The 22219-nt window shown below is 40.2% G+C and overlaps 1 protein-coding gene across 1 annotated transcript in view; it reads right to left on the bottom strand.

The window, feature by feature from the left end:
- stag2b (STAG2 cohesin complex component b) overlaps positions 1 to 21979 on the bottom strand; it is a 34860-nt gene extending 12881 nt beyond the window's left edge. The window contains exons 1-23 of the mRNA XM_080416078.1: positions 21826 to 21979; positions 18991 to 19111; positions 18801 to 18885; positions 18244 to 18387; positions 18028 to 18124; positions 16798 to 16874; positions 15507 to 15711; positions 14795 to 14946; positions 13599 to 13672; positions 13029 to 13152; positions 12155 to 12253; positions 11557 to 11636; positions 10697 to 10804; positions 8704 to 8815; positions 8303 to 8420; positions 7259 to 7362; positions 6561 to 6653; positions 5897 to 5986; positions 5289 to 5492; positions 4404 to 4474; positions 4044 to 4131; positions 2417 to 2497; positions 2215 to 2307 (exon numbers count right to left, since the gene is read on the bottom strand). Of these exons, the coding sequence (XP_080272204.1) occupies positions 2215 to 2307; positions 2417 to 2497; positions 4044 to 4131; positions 4404 to 4474; positions 5289 to 5492; positions 5897 to 5986; positions 6561 to 6653; positions 7259 to 7362; positions 8303 to 8420; positions 8704 to 8815; positions 10697 to 10804; positions 11557 to 11636; positions 12155 to 12253; positions 13029 to 13152; positions 13599 to 13672; positions 14795 to 14946; positions 15507 to 15711; positions 16798 to 16874; positions 18028 to 18124; positions 18244 to 18387; positions 18801 to 18885; positions 18991 to 19034 (2343 nt within the window). The 5' untranslated portion in view covers positions 19035 to 19111; positions 21826 to 21979. The remainder of the gene's footprint in view (positions 1 to 2214; positions 2308 to 2416; positions 2498 to 4043; positions 4132 to 4403; positions 4475 to 5288; positions 5493 to 5896; positions 5987 to 6560; positions 6654 to 7258; positions 7363 to 8302; positions 8421 to 8703; positions 8816 to 10696; positions 10805 to 11556; positions 11637 to 12154; positions 12254 to 13028; positions 13153 to 13598; positions 13673 to 14794; positions 14947 to 15506; positions 15712 to 16797; positions 16875 to 18027; positions 18125 to 18243; positions 18388 to 18800; positions 18886 to 18990; positions 19112 to 21825) is intronic.
- Positions 21980 to 22219: the final 240 nt, after the last annotated feature.

The raw sequence follows: 22219 nt of genomic DNA, 5'->3' as shown, positions 1-22219 counted from the left end.
TGCTGCATAGGCTACTTATTGAAATTATTCAGATAAACAGGTCTGTTTTTATTTATATTTACAGAGGTGTGCACAGTGGGAGGAATATTATTACCCTTTCATAATATAAACTGTAGTTTCAACCATATGGTAAACATCGCCTACGCACAGGCGTGAGATTCAGACTCAAAGGGCTTGTACAAGCGAGGGAGAGAGGCTATATTTGTATTTAGAACAATGTCTGGAGAATAAGACTAAGTAAGTAAGGCTGGTTTGACTACCGAGTACTGTGTCCCTGCAATAAAAATTAATTAACTTAAAGATGTTGCACAACACACATTTGTTTATATATTATAACAATATTTATTTGGCTTTCATTAACTCTTTGACTGCGGACGACGCGATAACGCGTCAAGTGCTACTTTGTCCAGTTGGCCGTCGACGCGCTCGACGCGCTGGACGCGCGTTCATTGTTTAATCTCTGATTGCGCTATGCTGCTTAATATTCAATGTTATTCTCGAGTTCCACTTACTTCACGGACATCTGCATCCGGTTTCATGACCTGGATTCCGTTTCCGGTTTTTGATTCTTTTCCCCAGTCATTTTCGTCCAAAATAGGTAAATAAACGGTCTTTCACACGGTATGACGGACAAACGGACAGTTTCTCTTCTATAATCTATGGTCTGGGTGACGATCAGTCATCGCCGTCGTATATCACAACGTAATTTTCGCCGATCAAAACAATGGGGGGGACGTCACATCCGTTTTCATGTTTTTCCTTGTCTAATCTATGAAGAAGGGTGAGAGAGACCCAACGACATGATCAAAGCTGTCATGTGCTGCGCTCTAGTGGCGGATTTGTGCTGGGTCTTTACATTATGTGTCCTTAAATTATTTTCATGAGAAAAATTCAAAATATAAAAATAAAAAAACACGAAAATTGCTGGCACTGGGGGAGTACTTTATGAAAATACTCTGGCAGTCAAAGAGTTAAATAAAATTGCCAAAACAACTTCTTGCGTCTTGGGTGACGCATAAATCATTATTTGGAAGATGAACCACATTGTTTTAACTATACATATTTCCCCAGGAGTTATCGGACTGTTATCTATTTTATTTCATTTCATGTTTGTATAGTTTACGTTACTTTTGTTACATCAACAGGCCAGAGCTACTGTAGGTTGCACCACATGACTATAACTAACATGCCCACCACCTCAAACACCAAAAGACATTCACAGACAACATGCACTGAGTGCGCAGTCTGCGCACGCATGGATGGCTACAGCAGCAATAGACAACATTGTGGTTATTAGAAACAAAGTATCGGGAAAAGTATGTGTGTGAAAATACAGTGTCCTTCACATAATTTTGAGAGAATTGAGTTACGTTTCATGGCCTTGTGATTTGATAGTGTATTTAGTCATTGCGGACAGTGCAATACAGTCGTTACAATAATTCTTCTAGACTCAACTGATAATCATTGTACAGAAATGCAACATAGGACAGCACAATGTGGAGGAGACCTGCATTCCAACCCTGTGTGGCAAACTACCCCATCTTATAAATATCTATTGTCTGTCTGTGTGTTTTACTAAATGAACAGATTAGAAATGCTCGATTTATCTTTGGCAATAAGACCATAAATAATTACAGCTCCCATGACTAAGAATCGATCTAGCTCTGCTCAACTGCAAAGCAGGAGCACTATCCTCTAAGCCACACTGAGACTTAAAATCTGTAAATGTACAGTTGCTACAAGAGGATTACAACTCAGGTTGTTTTATGTTAGAGGACAGGATTGATTCAGCCTCAAATGTGCAATTTTTTCTTTGAGTAGACCTACACTATATAAATTCACCCTGTCTGGCTTCCTGTGCTCAATTATACTGTACTTTTCTTTTCTTTTTTGTTTTGTTTTATTTTATGATGTAATGTATTAAGCAATGTTGATGCCTATAGAAAATGTCTCAAAATTCAACATATAGTACAGGAACACTCATCCCGATGATCTGCTATAAATCTATCATCTATGAAAAATATGCCCAAATCCTTATTTTCACAGGGCTTGTGTGTGTGTGTGTGTGTGTGTGTGTGTGTGTGTGTGCGCATACACTTATGGATGGAAAGAACAGCCAGTGTGACAACTGGAGGAGTCTTAGCAAGTTAGCATGCACATCTAATCCCCAAAAAACAGAAACACATGGATAGGTTTAAGTCAAGTGCAGGTTACCTGTTCTTTGACAGCTGTGTTGACATTAGTGAGGTAGCGTTGACACATCATACAGAACGCCCTCATCTGTTTCCTCAACGTCACCATGTCGTCCTGATTTACAAGATAACCCCCGCAAAAACAAACATCATTAACATTATATTAGCACTCATCCCACATATCCCAGTGCTTTACAAATCATGGAGAACAGAATGCAGCTCACCTTTCTGGAGCTTCCTTCAGACAGCTTCGCCAGTTGCCACTGAATTACGTAGTGGGTACACTGCAGTGAGTGGATCACTATCTGTTCACACACACACACACAGCAAGACAACAAGTCAATACTCATGAGACCCAACTTAACACATGAATACATGTTCAGGTGTGACCACATATGTGACTGTGTGTGGAAAAAAAAAAAAAAAATGTAACTAAATAAGAACTAGCTTAAAGGAGTAGTTTATCCAAAAATTACTTATTTTCTATCAATTACACACCCCATGAAGCATTGAATTCATGGAATTGTTTTTGTTTTTGTCGCATTCCTAAGCCAATAATTTGATTACCGTCTCCTACCGGCTAATGTATCCGGTAGGAGACTCTTTGTGTCTCCTATACCGGAAATACACAAGGTCATCAAAATATTGGCTTAGGAATGCGACAAAAACTAAAAAATCCATGAATTCAAGGCTTCATGGGGTGTGTAATTGATAGAAAATAAGCAATTTTTTGGGTGAACTATTCCTTTAAACAATGCAAAATGAATTCAAATTAAATAGAATTGCATGTTAAAAAAAATCATCTTCAAGTGAGTTTGTCCGCCATCATATCTTATGCCATGCATTCTTTCATCCTACCCTTTTCAGCTTCTCTATAAATCAAGGCTTTCGTTATAATACCTGAAAAACTTAAAACTATAATTAAATAAAAACGAAACTAAAACTAGGCAATTCCTGAATCTAAAACCATGTATGCACTCGTAGAATTAACTGATTCACTGCCAATCACGTAGATCTACGCGAACCTATTTAAAGCCGCCACGTGCCAATCGCGTAGATCTACGTGAACTAAAAAAATAATAATAATAAATAAATTTAAAAGAAAATCCAAATTTGACCCAAAGACCAAGGAGATATGATTTTTCGAAGATCTAGACTCCTATCCACTTCCTTGTTAACTTAAAAATTCTGTATCTCGGCTCCTGAGTATTTTTTTTTTCAATGAAAAAGTCTGGCACTGGCTAAAAAAATATGAAAATACCTCTGGCAGTTAACACATTTACCGCCGGGCCCGTAGTTCTACGGGCCGTTAAATCCAACGGTTAAGCGCCGAGCCCGTAGTCCTACGGGCTGCGGTCTTTTCGCGCATGCGCGGTCCGGGTGCACTTTCGGATTTTTTTTGATCCACTTCCGTTTCCGGTTTGATGACAGGAAATAGAATTATTTGGGATCCGGTTTTGAAGATCACGCCCGCTCCCATTCTACAGACGAAACTGAAACTCAATTCTCTTCCTGTAGTTTTTTCTCCTCGCATTTCACTGTTTAACGTAATCCGCTCTAACTCAAACATGGATGCCCCGTTTGACACGCGATCTTCACTGGGAGATACAGGGAGATCTCGCGGATGTAAACAGACCGTGTAGAGCTCAATCTTAAGGATTTTAACAAGATCTATGGCGACATGAAAAAAACAAAAAAACAACAAAAACACCTTGGCACTGGTGAGTACATTATGAGATTAACCTCTGGCGGTCGATGTGTTAATGGGTTAAGACTAACCTGAAAACAAACTAAATCAAAATAAAAACGAATGAATATTTCAAAACTATAATAACGCTGGTGTATACCAACCTGCTCGGGCATGTCTCCGTTCTCGATGCCTGTGTTGAGCAGCTTGAAGTTGCTGGTGAACAGGTCCCACCCCGAGAGATCATGAGCACTGAAGTGAGATGGAGTCCGTCAGTTTCACACAAGATAAATCTGAAGTATTTTATTATTTGTATAATCGATTAATTTGCCAATAATTTATCAATTCATTTGCCAATAGTCCATAAGTAGTTGTACAAGCTCACAATGCATTGTGAGCTTATAGATCTGTTACTTGGACATAAAAAGAAACTCGCCTAAAAGGACATGTCTAAAATAGAGATGCCAGGTTTAAAGTTTCATTCAGACCATAACATGAGAGTAAAATAAGGTAATGTCCCATACTTGTGGAAAGCTGTAATCCTCTTCAGTGTGGACAGAACCTGGTAAGCATCGTCTTCGTCTGCTTCTTCACCCTGGAGAAAGATAGTGATACAGAACGACCTTTAGAGAGATGATGACCTGAAACGAGGTCAGACTCGTGCCTGACTGGCACCATATTGATTTAGACCAGGAACCCCTATACGCAACTCTAACTTTCAATCCGGGAACCCCATTTGGGGTAGGTGTTGTTATGTACAGTATATAGCAATATATTTTTTTTTGTAATTTTGGAATAAATATTTGAATTTAAAAAAAAAAACTTAGGTCAGGATTTATAAGGTGTTTTTAGAACCGGCCTCAGGTCTAAATGGGTTAACCAGTATCAGCTACACAACCTCAGATCAATCCTACAATCACACGTATCGATCAATCCTACAATCACACGTATCATAGGATACGCTCACCTACCCCCTCACTAAATGAACCAACCAGTAGAGGTCAGCATTGAGGGACTACAGTACTAACAGACTTGGGAGAATAAATTGGGAGAAAAAGATCAAGGTGTTATTTGAGCCAATATGGTGGAGTATAAATATAATACCAAAGTTTAAAACAAGCACATTTGCTGTGGTTGGAGATGTTCTTCATACTCTGCAATTGAGAATTTTTTCCTGGGCATCGAGCCAGAACTCAGTCATGACAGTGCCGTCCCAACAGGAACATGCCCAGACTTGTTCATGTGGGCCCAAGACGCACACATGCTGCAGCTATGTGGACCACTGCATTACTGGCAACCACATTTTACTGATTCCCAAAATAGTCTTTATTACCATTATCGTTAATAAAAGTACAGTATAATTATCAAGTACAGTATAATTATCGTTATTCTATGAACTTTGTTTTCACCTCTTGCAGGAAGTCCTCCAGTAGTCTGTTGAACTTGTCCACCAGTTCGTCCAGTAGCTGCGAGCGGGCGATGTCCACCCTGTTGTAGATGGTATACTCCTCATTGCAGAGGGCATGGTAGGTTCTAGAGCAGGCCTCCAGAACCTCAATGTCTGTGTGTTTCTCTACGATCTCTCTGATCTGACGGAGTAACGACTCCAAGTGCTGAGGAAGATGACGAGAGGAAGGTTTGAATGTGCGATACCAGCCAAAGATGAGCAAGACCATTTGTTAAACATTTACTGAAGCACCAGAAATATACAGTCTGTGTATGTATGTGTGTGTGTACACACACATGACTGAATTTAAGACTTTAGCGCTGAATAGAACAGTTTAAAGCACCGTTAAGGCCTCAACCTGGCGTCCTTATTTTGGGCATATTGTCATATATAGATGCCATATCTTAAATATTATTTAAAAAATAGCTGCTCTGCATTGTGGCTTGTAGATCAGCTATTTTCACAGCACAACACACCATTCATACAACAAAGTAGAAAACGGCGCTAAAGTGGAAGACATTTTCAGGACCTGCATAAATAGACCCAGTAAACTGTTCCACTATGCGTTACCTTCTCCAGACGTCCTGTGGTATAGATCTCCAGGTCAAAGTACTGAGGAAGCTGCAGCAGGTTGGTCACCTTCTCTGCATCAATATTATACTGCAAAACACATACACACACACAAATAAGGTTAAACTGGGAGATCATTTTAGATAACTGACTTGCAATATTCAACAACCACTATGCAGTTAGGGGCCAATGTCCACAGAAAGCGTCTTTTGAACTTTCTATGGTATGCTGGAGCGCTCCTCTTCCTACCGCCGAGCATCACGTTTCAGCACTCCCAGCATCTTTTGCTAGAGTGCTCTGGATGCCAAGCACAAAATAGTGAAAATTTTGGGAGAGGGGCACCACTCAATGTCACTTTCCTGTGCTGGGCTGGAGAGACATGGCCACAATCATTGAGCAGAGGTGTGTTTTGCTCAGTGCATGTGTAGCGCTCTGGAAAACAATATCCAAAGCGCTCCATCACTCAAAATAGGCTTTCTTTAAAAAGTTTCCTTTAAACATTACGAATGTCGAGTACGATCCAACCCTTCAGGCATACACAAAGTAGTTTTTATAGAGAACCACAGGTTCTCACAGAGCAACAGCGGTCATGTAAGGACGACTGTGTGTGTGTGTGTGTGTGTGTGTGTGTGTGAGAGAGTGTGTGTGAGTGTGAGATTCATACCTTGGCCAGCAGAGGGGGCAGTGTCACAGCAAATAGCTCTGTCATCCTGGTTCTGTCATCCAACTGTGTCTTCTTCTCCTTGGCTGTCATCACCTGATCATGCAAGCACACACACACAGAAATATTGAACTAGAAAACTCCCTAAAAGTCTCAATATGAGCTTATTTATGTAAACATAATTTAAAAACATTGGGCAAAGCAGCAAGCGTTGAGATAGGAGTTCAGATAGGGCAGCACAATTTACGCCTAAAATTATAATCCTGATTATTTTGCTGAATACAGTAATCATGATTATTAATCACAATCATTCATTAAAAAGATTTTTGGTCGAAAAATATGATTTTATGTAATGTGTGTTAATGCCTTTGTTGTCAATTGTGCTCATCATTACCATATTTTTGGCAAAATATGTAATGGCCTATGACTATGTGATATTGTTGAGCTTTGAGCTTGATGGACATAGAGATGGGTTGTACAATGCTCTGGCTCTTGTTAACTTATATTAACGGAGGGCATGGTGCAACAGCTGACCAAATGAGAACTTTGAATTAATTGCCAATTTCCACAATTACACAACTGTGAACCATAAAATTACAATTTCTGATTACTTTCCGTTGAGCAGCCCTAATTTCAAAAGAACCCATTCAACCATGAATCAAAGGCATAAAAACAGAATAAAAATAAGTTGTGTATCTCACCCTCTTCCCTGTTCCTCTGCCAACAGGCGGATGACATTCAGCGGCCTGTCGTACCGTACAGAGCATGATCTCTATCAGAGCCGTCTCCTGTCGGTCTGTCAGAGCTGCAGGACAACAGTCAATACAATACATGAACTATGTTATTGGAACAAAAGGAGCAGATTTTACACATGTATTGTCACATTTACTACAAACTGCCACTACTGTGGGATGCACCAGTAAGTGACCAGCTAGACGGTGAGTGTCAACCATGAAAATGAGCTTACAATCTTCTCTACGCTGTCAGGAGTCTAGCTAAAAGTAAAACATATTTGAAATAAAACTATTCCACATATTTTCCACATGTCTACATTGAACCCATTAAGACCGGGAACGCATCCGTGTCATTTTAGATTTCTTTGGCTATTCAAAAATAGCAGATATACAAGGTCATAGCGTGGCACTGAGTGCCGTGTTACAAGCTTGTAGATCTGCTATTTTTTTTAAATCATGAAAATGTGTGCAAATCTTTGAATATATATTTTTTTAAAGTGAACATTTGTAACTCAAATCTTTGCTTCTGGGAGGTCCCTGGAAAAAATATTTTGAGATGGAGTCCGCAGCCAAATGCATATCATTTTGGGGGTCCTTGACATGAAAAAGTTTGAGAACCACTGATGTAGCAACATAGGTTTTTTCAGAAAACTGTTAGGATTTAGAAGACATTTTGTAGAATCGGCCTCAAGTCTTAACCCATTGACTGCCAATCGCGTAGATCTACGCGAACCTATTTAAAGCCGCCACGTGCCAGTCGCGTAGATCTACGTGAACTAAAAAATATATATATATATATATATATTTTTTTTTTTTTTTTTTTTGGACCCAAAGACCAAGGAGATATGATATTTCGAAGATCTAGACTCCTATCCACTTCCTTGTAAAAAAATCTGTATCTCGGCTCCTGAGTACTTTTTTTTTTTCAATGAAAAATCTCTTATGAAATAATTTTGGCAGTCAATGGGTTAATGGGTTAAAGTCTCCGCACAGGCCGGTTGAGCTCTTTACCTTCTTCTCCCGGGAGCGTATCGTCTAGCAGTAAACTGCTCATACACTCCCAGTCTTTCAACACCTCCGGACCACAGTCCCATAGAGAGTCTACCAGGTAGGCTGCATGTTCATGGAGCTGAAAAGACAATGCATGTGTATCCAGTAAAGACACCACTTACAAACACAAACTCAAGAGAGACATTCCCGTATACCGCCATTATATATACAGTAAATGCTTAGAACTAGAATCTACATTCCTTCATAAACTGATTTAATGATGCATAAAATGCAATTATGCACGCTTGTACAGTAAAATCCATACTGTTAATTTAACTGAGTGTACCCGTAGGGTGCATTTGGTTCCATTTGTACGCTCTTTGAGTTAATGAACATGCTCATGGTCATGTTCTTTCGTGTACCTCGCTCTCCAGGAAGAAGAACACGGTGGTTTTGATGAGATTGGCATTGGGACTCTGTCTTCCTCTCCTCTTGGGGGCGCCCTCCTCTTCTGGTTCCCTGTGACTGAACAACCTGTGGTGGAGATGTGCTCCATGTTAATCACCACGTCTCTCTCTCATAAAGCCTCTTACAAGCCTTCAAAGATAACGGACTGTGACTGTCAACACTAGCAGACTATTTGAATTAAAGCCAAGTCAACTGCAGAAACTCATTAAATCACACTTCAGGTTTTTTTTTGTATTGACAATAATGGAATGGTATGTAAAAAACGAAATGTGTGGACTTCTGCTGACATACAAAATAAAGGCTTAAGAATCCATGTTTCACATTTCTAGGTCAGCAGTTTTAACATTTCACAACTTCCCCTCGATTACTCATAAGTTGTAAGTAGTGGAGTCTACACATTTCTAATACAAACCACGGCCTGGTCTTCCATGGCCTGCACTCTCTGCTCCTTTCCTCTTCCCTGCACTCTCTCCTCTTTTCTTCTTCCCCTCTGCTCTGTCCCCTCCTTTCCCTTTCTTCCCTGTGCTCCCTCCTCCGTTCCTAGCCTGCCTCTACTGTTCCTGCCTCTCTGTTCAAGAGAAGAATCACACCATCAGGTGACAGCCGCTCCTCAACATGCACACTGTGCTGCTGCTCAACCACAAACAGCTAGAACAGACGTTCTCGGGGTGACAGTACGTCTAAAGCAAGTTAAGGTCATAGCGTTTTAAAATTAAAACAGTTATATTTGATATATTTTTCATAACAACCAGTCCACACAAAGTTGTGTCACTCTAAATACAAAATAAAATAAATCATCTGTCCCCTACACTGAGAATCACAGTTTTGACCGACGCTTTGAGGAAGTTCACCGAAGGTGTCCCCAAAAAGCAAAGTTGCATAGTATGCCTTTAAATTGAAGACATTAATGCAACATAATATATGTAATATTTTAGACGATCATACCAGCAGTCTGGCATTAACCCATTAACAAAGACTCACAGTATACTTTCCAAAGCATACCGTAGTTTATTTCAATACAATATGAAAATCCGTTTGCAGAGTTCTAACTACTTGAGATGGGTAAGCAAACACAAAATTTAACTGGGTTTGACTCTGTCATTAAAAGGAACAATAGACAATATGCAGCCACTAGATGTCGTACTTTTACAATACGACCGTTTCTCAGTAACCTCTATAAGCGGCCATATCCACAGAAAGTGCTTTTGAGCTGCCAGTGGCTTTCAGCCATGCAAGCTATGGTAAAGATGCGGTGGAGCACCCTGAGCACTTTAAGTAGAAAATAGTTCAACCGCGCTCATCAACCGCGCTCATCATTGTCAAATTTCAAGACCGACCAAATCACAATCGAGGAGAGGCAGAACTAAATGGAAAACTCTCATCCAATCCCCCTCCCTTCCCCAATGAGGATGATCAACAAACATTAGTTTGATCCTCCTGGCTGTGTCTGTCATCCTGCTAAGAATGCACATGACATTATGTTTGAGCACAGCAACGGATGACAGGTTGGAACATTGCTGCCGTCTTTTAATGCTCTGTGCACTATGAAGCGCTCCGGACATGATGACAATGGAGCGCTCCTTCAAAAAATGCTTTCTGTGGACATCATTATAGTCTACAAAATTATAATGTGATGAATGCCTTATAAGAATATATTTAGGGTATAAGTACTCAAACCAACTCAACCCAATGCACAGCTAGGAGGGGAAAGAGGTGCACCACCTACGTAGAACCACTGCAGCTTGAGAGCTAGTAACACTATTTTTTTTAAAAGTATTACTTTACCTACGTATATAAACTTTAATAAAATACACATGAATGCTTTAACCTACAATTAGACATCAGCAGACGCCCTTATAGAGAGTGACTTACAAAGTACAAGGTAAGATATATTTATTCCCAGTAGTCTATCTGCGTGCATGGACATAAAGAAACACTGTGACATACTTCTTGTAGAGGAATTCCCCGGCTGCTACTGCGACCGGCCTGTGGGCGGAGTAAACCAGGTGATAAACGCTCTCACAGTCCTCGGGGCTCAGCACCTCATCTGTACTACTGTAGAGTTGCAAGGGCACACACACACACACACACACACACACACACAAACGTACAGAGCAGGGTCAGTCACCAAGGTTAGAGAGCACACGCTGGTGTCTGCCTGAGTCAGCATTACATTGCAAGTGCACCGTTTTATGATTTAACCCATTAAGACCGGAAAAGCATCAGTGTCATTTTAGATGTTGCAATGTATATAGCAACAGGATTTTATTTATATATTTTTTACAAAACAGAAGATTTTCTGAAAACTTAGGTTAGGATTTAGAAGGTGTTTTTAAAATCGGCCTCAGGTCTAAATGGGTTAATGTTCATCGTCCTTTTTTGTTATTTGAAAAACTTAACAAACGTCGATCATACAAGAAAAAAATGTGAAAAAGGGTAAATAAATAATGAAACAAACATAACATTACAAAGGCACTAAGCATACATAGCATAGGTATTAAAAGCAGGACATGCAGACACTTGAATATCTGCAGGTAGCTGCAGAGACATTAGACGCACATCTGATCTCCCTGTATAAGGAACCACAAAATCTGTGTGCTTCAACGACAACAACCCATTGAATTTAAGTGGGGGGAAAACAAGCCTGTAGAGAGAGACACATCTGATACAGCCTGTACAAGCATCCTGAAAATCTGTGTGCTTCAACGACAACATCCCATTGAACTTAAGTGGGAGGAAAACAAGCCTGCTGGTTTTATTACAACAGCTGGTTATCAGATAAAAAATAAAACAAACCAGATACTTACTGCAAGACTAGAGTGAGCAGTTTTATTGCTTGTACTGCAACATCATACTCCTTGTCTAGAGTCATAGAAACAATACGATCCTGTGAACAGAGAGGAGAACAAAATAAATATAAATTTCATAGTAATATGGCTTTTAATTTCCTTTTATCTACCATCATCTCTTTATCTATTGCATTATTTCTCTGGCTACTTAGCTTTTTTCTGGAATATTCTGGAATATTTCGCTTTTTCAAAAACAAATAATTTATTTTTCAGTCACCAGAACCAAGGATGGGTGTTTTTGAGGACTTTATCATGGTTAAAATTGAGTTTGAAGTTAAAATGGGTTTGTATAGGAAGGGGGTGTGTCTGATAATTGAATCAAGCAACTTATAAACTGTCTGGGGTGCACACAAACGCCTGAGTAAACCTTAAAATGACCCCAAACATGTTTGAAAGTGAAATATCCCATAAAGTAAAACAAATCTAAAATCGAATAAAAAAATAAATAATCATCACTCGCTAAAAACAACCTTGAGCGGAGCCCACAACAAAATGTCAAGCATTAAGTTGAAGTGGTGAGTTATTGTGTTTGTTGTGTCCAGCAAGTAGCACTGACCTTAAATCGACTGGTGAAGAGCTCTAGTCTGGTGTTGAGTTCCCTGTTGTAGTAGAGACCCTGTAGAGCTGTCAAACATTTCAAGCGCACCTCACCTTGCTGGGAAAGAAAAAAAACAACACCACACAAAGGTTATAGCAGACTCATACTAGGGCTGTCCCTAACTGAATGAGGATTAACTGAACGTCATACTATCAAGGGGAATTTAGTATGACGCTAGATGGTAGCTTAGCAGCATCACTAGCAAAGTGTTGCTAACAACAGGACAGACTATAATGAAGATCTGTTATTTTCAACTACAACAAAATCTTGAAACATTTTTTAATTGATTTGAGAAACACTACGGACAAATCCTGGTACAAAATATGTTCAGATGGGTGTCCGTGGCCAAACACATAAGGTAGGCTAAGTGATATTAAAATGTTTTTTTTATTGGCTATATAGTGTTCAGTAACGAGTCTCCCCATCTCTCCAGCTCTTTAATAATCAGAATTCATTTTCAGGTTGGTGTCAAAATTTCAGCCTATTAGGAGAGAGTACCCATTAATCAGCTTAATTGTTATAGTGTTCCAGTTCCAGTGTTTGAGGTCTCTATCATGATTGGATAAAACTGATACCCCGACCGGAAAATGCCTTTTCTGTTTAATAGAGAGCTGGAGAGACATGGAGACTCCCGTTACTGAACAAACACTATAGCAACAAGTACTATTGAACACTTATTTTAAAAATCACTTAGCCTACCTTTAATTTGGGGGTCGTTGACATGAAAAAGTTTGAGAACCACTGCGTTAGGAAACACCATCGAATGTTTAAACCCTAATAAATTACTTTGGGGCCCTAACACAAACCAAATCAAAAGCTAAGTGTGACCCACCTTATCGTGCATGGTCCATCCCACATATTTCAGATAGCTGTCATTGAGGAAGGCATCGCTGTAGAGTTTCATCCACACTCCAATCTCTTCTATACAGATGGCTCTGATCTCTGCAATCGAATCACTGACAATATCACAGATAAAGGCATAAGCATTAATACACCAGGAGAAGGCTGTCAAGAGTGGCTGTCTGTTAGTTACTAACGATCATTTTTTAAATTGATTAATGTGTCAACTTTGGGTGGAAATGATTCGAAAATCTGATATTGATTTAGACCACAAAATGACGGTAAAATAAGCGGCAAAATGATGGTAATTGCTTGTAAGATTATTTGAACACAAACATACGTAGTACATTCAATTTGAAATGTCATAATATTACCCAATACCTAGCAGTCCAAAACATAACTTTTCATTTTCTAAAATGGAACAGCAAGCAGCAAGTAAATGGCATACATTAGCATTTAATAAATGTCTGTGTGCATTATTTGATTAATGAAACTCAATTTCTACAATAAGGATGGCATCGTCAGGTGTTAATTGACTTCAGTCTCAGATGTGCAGGCCTACCGATATCGGTGAACAAACACTCCTTTGAATATCGCATTCATCATGTTTTCAATCTCGTCCTGATTTTCTTGGAGCTACAAAAAAAAAGAAGCACAAAAACATCTGTGAACACACTGGTTTGGTTCAAACATGAAGCTTCCTCTAAACACGGCCGTAATGGTAAGGAAGGAATGCCAAGCGGGCATTGTTAATGTAAGCAGACAGTGCGTGGTGACCAGCAATACCACCATGCAGCGTCTCTGCTTATCGGTGAACCAGCAGATGGACGCTCAGTGGGACCTGCTGTTACGTAACATAATAAACTGCCAATGGTAGCCGAATTACACTCTGCAGTACGCTCCACACCGGGCACACACCTACGGAGGTGTCGCCTGGGCTAAAAGCGGAGTGGATTTGTTCTGACAGCAGACAGGAAATGCAACAAAACAGAAGCTATTTGTTCTGGCACATGTTTCTACTAGCTCACTGGATGATACCAGCACAGATATGTCCAGTAGCCAACAACAGACAATACAGACTACAAGAATGTGAGTCACTGTTTCAAGAAATTAAGTGGCTCAATTATGAAATTACAAATTGATATTAACCAATTCATCAAAGAACCATTTCTTATTTAAGACAGTATATAGCTAAAGAAGAAAAGCTGACACGTTTAAAATATATTTATATACCGTGCAAAAGACGGTCCAACGGTGCGTAACGATCCATTAATCTAATAATAATGATGATGCAATCCAATCAATGTAAAGCAAAAATATCAATTTCAATCTTTACAGTACAGTAAATTGTTGCCAAACACTTTCATTGTGCAAAAATGAAATGTTTTATTTAAAAAGGCCACAGCATCGAGGCTGCTTGTCAATGTCTAACTTTTTTCAACTTCCTTCAGTCCAGAAGGTATTTTTTTCCCTGCCGGTTGCCTTTTAGGCAGCAATAAAGCAGTTTTCAGCCTTGCAGGCCAGCTGCCTGCTATACACCACCGAGGGAAAGAAAGCACCATCCTGAACTACAACACAAGCAGCGTGGATGACGAAATTGGCCTTGTGGGCTTCAAATCAGGCAGGGCTACAGTCAACTAGTAGGTGTCGTCCGACCCGACACCAGGAAGACGGAAACTCATGTCAGATGAAACGGACATGAATCAAACACAGCAGAAAGCTAGAGCTTCATGTCTCCACAAGGGAGCACAACTTCACCTCTTTCCGTTTCTGCAATAGTAGCTCCAGTCTGTCGTTCGCCCGCTTCGCCGCAATCTTGTTTCTCTCTGCTTCGTACTGTCGCTGGGTATTGTCCATGTTAATGCTCAGGTTCAGAGCTACATTCACCAGGGCTGTCATCAGCTTCATGGCTGCCAGAAAGAAAAAGACAACATTTTACAGAACATCTTCAAACGGGATGAGCCAGTAGCTGACTGGAAAGTGCATTGACCACGTAGCGTCGCAGTTTCAATTCCAGACTTGAGACCTGTGTTACCATGCAATTCATAGGGTTGTGATGGTAAAAAAAAAAGCAATGTAACCCCATTGTTTGCCCCTCAAAAAGTGTGTACATATTAAATTGAACATTATTTGAAAAGAATATGTAACTTTTGCAGTGATGATAATGAACTCAACCCTGCGGTAGGCATCACATAATCATTGACATCACAGCCCTAAGTTATTCCTCTTCTCTCAGCACTCAGTTTCCTGTCTTTCCAATATCCGATCTAAAGAGAGCAGAAAACTGCCCAAAGAAAACTCCAAACAGGGTGGAGTACTATGGGTTACTATCGGTAAGTACAAGGAGTTCAACAACTACTTACTTGAATTCAACACACATGCATACACACAAGGTCACTCACGAAAACAAGAACACAAGCTGTCTCGCTCTCTCTCTCTCTCTCACACACACACACACTCACAGCCTTACCTGCCAGTGTTGAGGTGTGTCTAAAGGCTCGGACCTGCGAGTCCGACAGGCCGGTGAGAAGTGATATGACTGTGTCCATCATGTACTCGTCGTAGATGATGCTGTACTGACACTGGCGCACCAGCACTGCGATGAACTCACAGAAACTCGACTTGAATTTCTTCCACTGTGGCCCTGCTATAGTTAGAGGGTAGTCTCCACTGTCCTGTAGCAGACACACGAATGAGAATATCACATTTTGTTTTTCTCTTTTTTCCCACCTTTGCAAAAGCAGTTTATAACATCGGTTTTGAAAAGTGTTGTATAAATTATTTGTATGTATATTTAATAGTAACACAGTTACTAAGTAGTGTAGTGTAGCTCTATGTTTGTTGTAGGACTAATGACTGTCCCAGACATTTTAAAACCATTTCAATACTGGTTACAAAGAAATATGAGAACAATTTCACCAGCGAGAAAAAATAAGAAAAGAACATGCATTGAAAATGAGAAAACAATTCTGTGAGACCTGGCTGATTTCAAACTTGTAGATAAAAAACCTAAATCAGATTAGACTGAATTCTCATTAAATATAACCGTTTTTAAAAATTTTAATTTGAGAAAATAAAAAAACTAAGTTTAAAGGGATAATTCACTTTCAAAAAAACTTTTGGTAATTTTATCGTCTACTCAGGCTTTTGAGAGCCCCCAAGACCGTTTTTCAGTTGCTTGATTCAGTATATAGATATTTGATATTCATTTTATCAGACACGCCCCCTTCCTATACAAATCCATTATAACTTCAAACTCCATTTTTAACATGTTAGATTCATCAAAAACACCCGTCCTTGGTTCTGCTGACTCACCATGCCCTCCTAATACGCGAGGGGGCCGTGTTTTTTCGATAACTTTTTTCATTTATTTTTAATATTATTTTTGGAAAATGAAAATAATTAAATACAATAAAATAAATTAATAAAATAAATGAAAAGGAGGGCAGGGTGAGTCAGCAGAACCAAGGACGGGTGTTTTTGATGAATCTAATAGGTTAAAAATGGAGTTTGAAGTTATAACGGGTTTGTATAGGAAGGGGGCGTGTCTGATAAAATGATGATCAAGTATCGAAATACTAAATCAAGCAACTTAAAAACGGTCTGGGGGGTTCACAAAAGCCTGAGTAGACGATAAAATGACGAAAAGTTTTTTTGAAAGTGAAATATCCCTTTAAGACACAGAGTTTCACTGCTCAAATGACATGGAAGAGTTTTGTGGTAAATGTAATGTGATTGTTTGTGGAAGAGGCTTTAATTACCTCATCAAACTCCTCTGTCATTCGTCTGATGATCTCAGAGTTCTGCATGTTACGGAACATTTCTCCAGTGACCACACCTGACACAAACACACAGGAGGTTATTTCCTGTCAAAGAAAACCAGCTCAACAATTCACTTTCAATGTAGGCCTAAGCCAAATAGAGGCGGGTAGTTCTGTTGGACAGACATTCAGGACAACAGAACCAAGTAGCACAGTATTACAACTTTGAAGTAGATAGAATTGGAGGGCCGTTATGACCCAGATGTAAGGCTAAGTGTGAGTGGTAATGGCACTAAATTATATTTTAAGAAGCCCATACTTTTTACCACACCTTAAACTCTGCATGTGATTGTATGTGTTTTTAAGAAAACAAGATGGTTGTTTTGCTATTAACTTATTTTCTCTCACGATCGCATGACCATAGAAAACTATGTGGGGTAAATGTGAAACTGTCACAATTAAAAAAGACATGGCATTTCTGGATTTGTTGTGCTTTTCAAATGCCTTAAAGTTGCTGTGCACCTTCCTGTACCACAAACAAGTGCTTTTTTCCAACACTGACAAGACATACGGACAGAGGACAATTAAAAATAGTATACTTAATGTCAGTCTCAAAATACGAAGAATGTGAATGGCAACGGAAACTGTTTCCATTTACTTGACTGGGAGAGACTTTATAAAGGTTGTGCCCTTACCTGCCTATATTCGGCCACAAGCAATCTCTCAGATTTCCTTTACTTTATACACACGCATACCAAGAACAAGCCAGCTCATCAGATACAGGTCTCCTAACTTTAACTAAATCTGGTGCATTTAGTCACTATGGTCCTACTCTCTGGAACAAATTGCCCGATAACCTGAGATCTGTAACAACGGTGTCATCTTTTAAAAGCAGGCTTAAGATCTACAGTACCAATTCTGTTTGTGTGTGCATGTGTCATTGCCGTTTCTCACAGGGGTGTTAAGCGTGAGCTGTGTGGGCGGCACTCATAAATGCTGTATCATGCAAATGAGTGGATGGTGTTTTAATGCTTTATTTTGTGTGTGTGGGATGTATAGTATCTGTTTGTATAAACACTTTTTTCACCATTCTTTTTTGTGAAGCACATCGGGTTTACCTAGTATTGCTTTATCAATAAAATTGACTTTAATGCTATGCATCTTACACACTACAGAAATATTCTCAATAAGCCTTTGAGTTTAAAGAATAAAAACAATGGAGATACGCACCTTTACATCCCGAGCACTGGATGAAGAAATTGATTAGGTCTAGGAGAGCTACATCTCTGTCATGTTTGTAGGATTCAATCCAGTCATCAACAACAGACTGTAAGAATCAGAACAGACAAAAATATGCTCAGTCTCTAAAAGTGAAGGGGTAAAACAAAAGCAACCAGCAACACAGCGATTCATTTCCAGGGAACAAGGAAAGCTGTCATACTGTACCTGCATTGCGCTTCTCCCCAGCCTAACCACTTCAAACAGCATCATGTTCTCCATGCCATTCTCCTGGTGGTGGCCGTTTAACCGGCCTGCTCCTTTGCCTCCTTTCCCCTTCTCCCCCGCTGCTTTCTTCCCCTTCTTTCCACCCTACAAACAGAAGTAAGAAAAAAAAAAGAACAGGTGAGTGTTCATGTGTCATTTAAAAAAGGTTACGTACATGCAGCAGACCTATAACAGTGAGTAGCTATTTGTCCATCCAAATGCAAACGGAGATTGAAATAAATGCATATTAGGTGATTTTCTATCAGCTTGGCTAAAATAAATAATTATTGACGATCAATAAGCTAGGAGAATGTAGAATGGAGCAATGTATGAAGACATCCAACAACTGTTTAAGTTGAAACGTTAACTGTGCTAGAATAAAACTGGGCTTGGCGGTTTCAATTATGTGTTCCAGTCCTATCTTCCTGTTTATGTTTTGTTTTTGTTTTTGTCCTGCACCTTGAAAGAAAGTTTGGTCACAATAAAAAAATAATAGCACAAAAGGCTATGTGCTTTACCTTTCCTTTGGTGGATGATATTGTACTTCTTCCATCTGGATCTTCAGAGAAGTCTGTGTCTGAAGAGAAACGTGTGTCTGTATCCCTGGTGGGAGGACAGAAAAACAGATGTTGGACAGTGCTGACACCAGTTCACACCAACGCATCTTCAAATGAATACACCTGTGAAGTAATGAGACAGGCCACTTACGGAGGGAAGGGGAACTCTGACGGTATTTCTGGTGCCGCTATCATTTCTGTAACATCTTCCGGACAAACTCAACTTATGATTGACTTGAGATCCCAAAGGACAGGAGGGGGTCGCATGTGACCTGCAATACAAAAGGGAGAATTTAAAAGGACAGCCCATTTTCAACATTGGCCACATTGTTTACATAAACCTCTACCTTTTTCTCCAAATTGCTTTATTTTTGATAGATTTTTTATCCATATTCATTAACGGTTACAGAACCTACCTGGCATTTTGGTCAACGTTAGCGCAAACTCATTGGATCATTTAAAGCTTTCTTCAAACAATATTTTTAAATACTGCACTTAAGCAAAACATTTAACAGACACAGCCTTTCGGGACACAGCCTGGAAGTCCCAAATATATTTTTTATGCAAGCCGAGATGTACAAAGAAATACACTGCATACACTTATAGAACACATTACTTGGAGACAGGGACAATCAATCTCTGCTAAAGACAAGAAATCAAAATTAGACTGGTATTGTCTTTTAAATATAAATGTACATGCAGGCACGTTCACACCTTTCAAATTTCAACACAAAATAAATGTGTTACAGCATTGAAAGCGAGAGCTGAGCATGTAGCCAACGTGTTCCTCAGATAACACATGCTCCGTAGTAGAGCCAATGTTTCTTTGATACTGTTTCACAGAGAGAGAGAAAAAAACTGTTTCACATGGTAACAGGGGGTGGCTAGGCTACAGATCCTCCTGTCACGCACAGCTGCATCCTCATTGGCTCCCTCTCTTTCTCCTCTCCCTCCATATCACACACAGCGTCACTGAAAGGCAGAGCAAGGGCTCTTCCTCAATGGCCAAATATGGCAGTGCCCTATCCGCCCCATGCTCGGTTCAGCCAATCCCTACCTAGTATCAACATCAACAAGGAGGCACAGTGGGCTCCAGATGAACAACTGCACTGTTGTGATATGTGACATTTACCCAGATCAAATCACAGAACGTGACAATAAAACACAGATTCTCACTGTGTGCCATCATAAACAGAACACATATGGGTATGAAATAACAATACAAAATGCTAAGTGAATAGAACATGAAAATGTATTCCATGGATGTAATCACTAGAGATGGCAAACATAACTCCTCCCCACTGTAGCAGCGAGGGCCTTGATCTGGGTGTGTCTTCCTGTAGTAACACATACAGTAGTGACACGCAAAGTGTGTCATTCAGAGATTACTGTAACATTTCCGTCACAAGCACTGGATAACTAGTTCAGAAAGAAAAAAGACCATTGTAGCTCTGTGTACATGACCTGATCTCTTAAGTAATTATAATCAATTGATGCTGGTGATCAAAACATCACCTCCCTCCCAGAAAAAAAGATGATCCACATGGCCTTAAGATGAAAGGTCTCATCAAGGCAGCACATGAGCACAAACAACTCATCACCACCATGTCACTACACACACATGCAATCTTGCAACGTGTGACCGCTGTGTATTAATACACCATGCAGTGTAATAACGCTTGTTACTACCGTTAATAACATGTTTACGTTCCAGAGCAGCATTTATGTTCTGCAGGATTCAAGGGGTGTTGACTGAAAAAAGTGGCGCCAAACCCGGCTAAGTTATAAGTCATAAACCCGGGATCAGCGACCCCCAGACAACACCATGAGACAGATGAAACACAACGGCTTCATAACGAGACTGTGTGTGTGCGACGAAGACGCCACAATTCGCCGATCCGTTTCCACCAAGCAGGCCGACCAGGCTGCGCTCTACGGCGGCGCATGTCAAAATTGACACCGGTGCGGGTGGAGGGGGATTGTTGCTAGAAGGCTAACTAGCCGAGTGAGTCTCTTTTACGTCCCACACACAGTCAATATTTTGATAACGAATGCAAATCAAACAATAAAATGTATTGGGGAAAAAAACACACGCACGAAACTAAAAGTGTTACAACAACCACAAGATGGCTTGTTATTTACCAACAATAAAAGGACCCAACGACGTCCATCTGAGATGAATAAACGTAACATTGAGCCTCATAACAAAACAACTGTACAGGCTAGAGTTAGCTGGTTAGCAGCAGTCTTGTTGTTTATTTTTGAACCAGATAGAACATCAACGGGGCACAAATACCGACAACACGTTCAACCAGATGAAAACAAAGAACAAAAACAACAATGAACCCCATGCCTGATAAGACCTCTGAGCATCAGTGTTTTGCTGCTAGCAGCGGCGCTGTAAAAACACACACATCGCGTCGCACGAGCCTTTATTTCCTTCCGCTCAATAAAATCGACGTCATTTTCGACCGAATAAAGTGTCGACGAGCGTCGCGTCGACACTTTTATCGGTCGAAAATGCGTCAATTTGATATTCAACGTCATTTTTGACATAGGATAAGTGTAAACGACTAAGTATAAACGAGTACTTAAAAGAGGAGAGAAAAAAACATCCCGTCCTCTCGTCCTCCATCTTGCCTCGGGACTTCCAGGCTGAGTGTGTGTGTGTGTGTGTGTTCTTTACATAAGCTGCAACCACAAACACTTTGTTTACTAATCAAAACGCCAGTGAAAAACGACTCTAAAACGACTCTATAAACGCACGATTTGCGTCTTTTTAAGTTGCAAATTAACAGCATTTCGCGAGGCGAGGGGGGGCAGGAGGAACGTATAGCTAGTTAGCCTAGCCAAACAGTCGAAGTAGCTGCTAACGGCGGCTAACGCTAGCCGCGGCTAGCTGCGCGAAGCTAGCTAGCAAAATACAAACCAACTTAACTTCCAGATTGCTCCTCTGCTCCTATCCGCCATTTTACGGCTAACTTACCGTGCTTGTAAGTACTTTGCTTCCGATAGAATCCCGACTCTCGCTGTGCTTTATGAAGACGTGGTCTGCATTTCGACGCGAATGTGTAAAAAGAGTTTGAAAGTGGCGGTCAGAGGCGGTTTTCGGACGCTTGCTCCGTACTTCAGTTTGTTGTTTCGACGACCTGAGGAAGGGGGGGAAACTGGAGCACAGCTGCCACCTAGCGGCCAGACTGGGTACCGCCCGCCATAAACCGTGAATCGACTGACACCTAGCGGCGAATGACTTGAAGTACAGCTGTCAACATTGAGCTAAGCGAGTTATATAATAATATTGTAAACGTTTCGCACCCCGAGCTGGAGGCGTGGGTTCATATCCCACTTCCAGTGGTGTAAAGTAACTAAGTACATGTACT

The sequence above is a fragment of the Gymnoscopelus braueri genome, assembly GCF_963280865.1.
Source record: "Gymnoscopelus braueri genome assembly, chromosome: 20".
In the NCBI taxonomy this organism is placed as follows: domain Eukaryota; kingdom Metazoa; phylum Chordata; class Actinopteri; order Myctophiformes; family Myctophidae; genus Gymnoscopelus; species Gymnoscopelus braueri.
The sequence above is the reverse complement of the archived record's forward strand: the minus strand, read 5'-3'. Positions and strand labels throughout refer to the sequence as shown.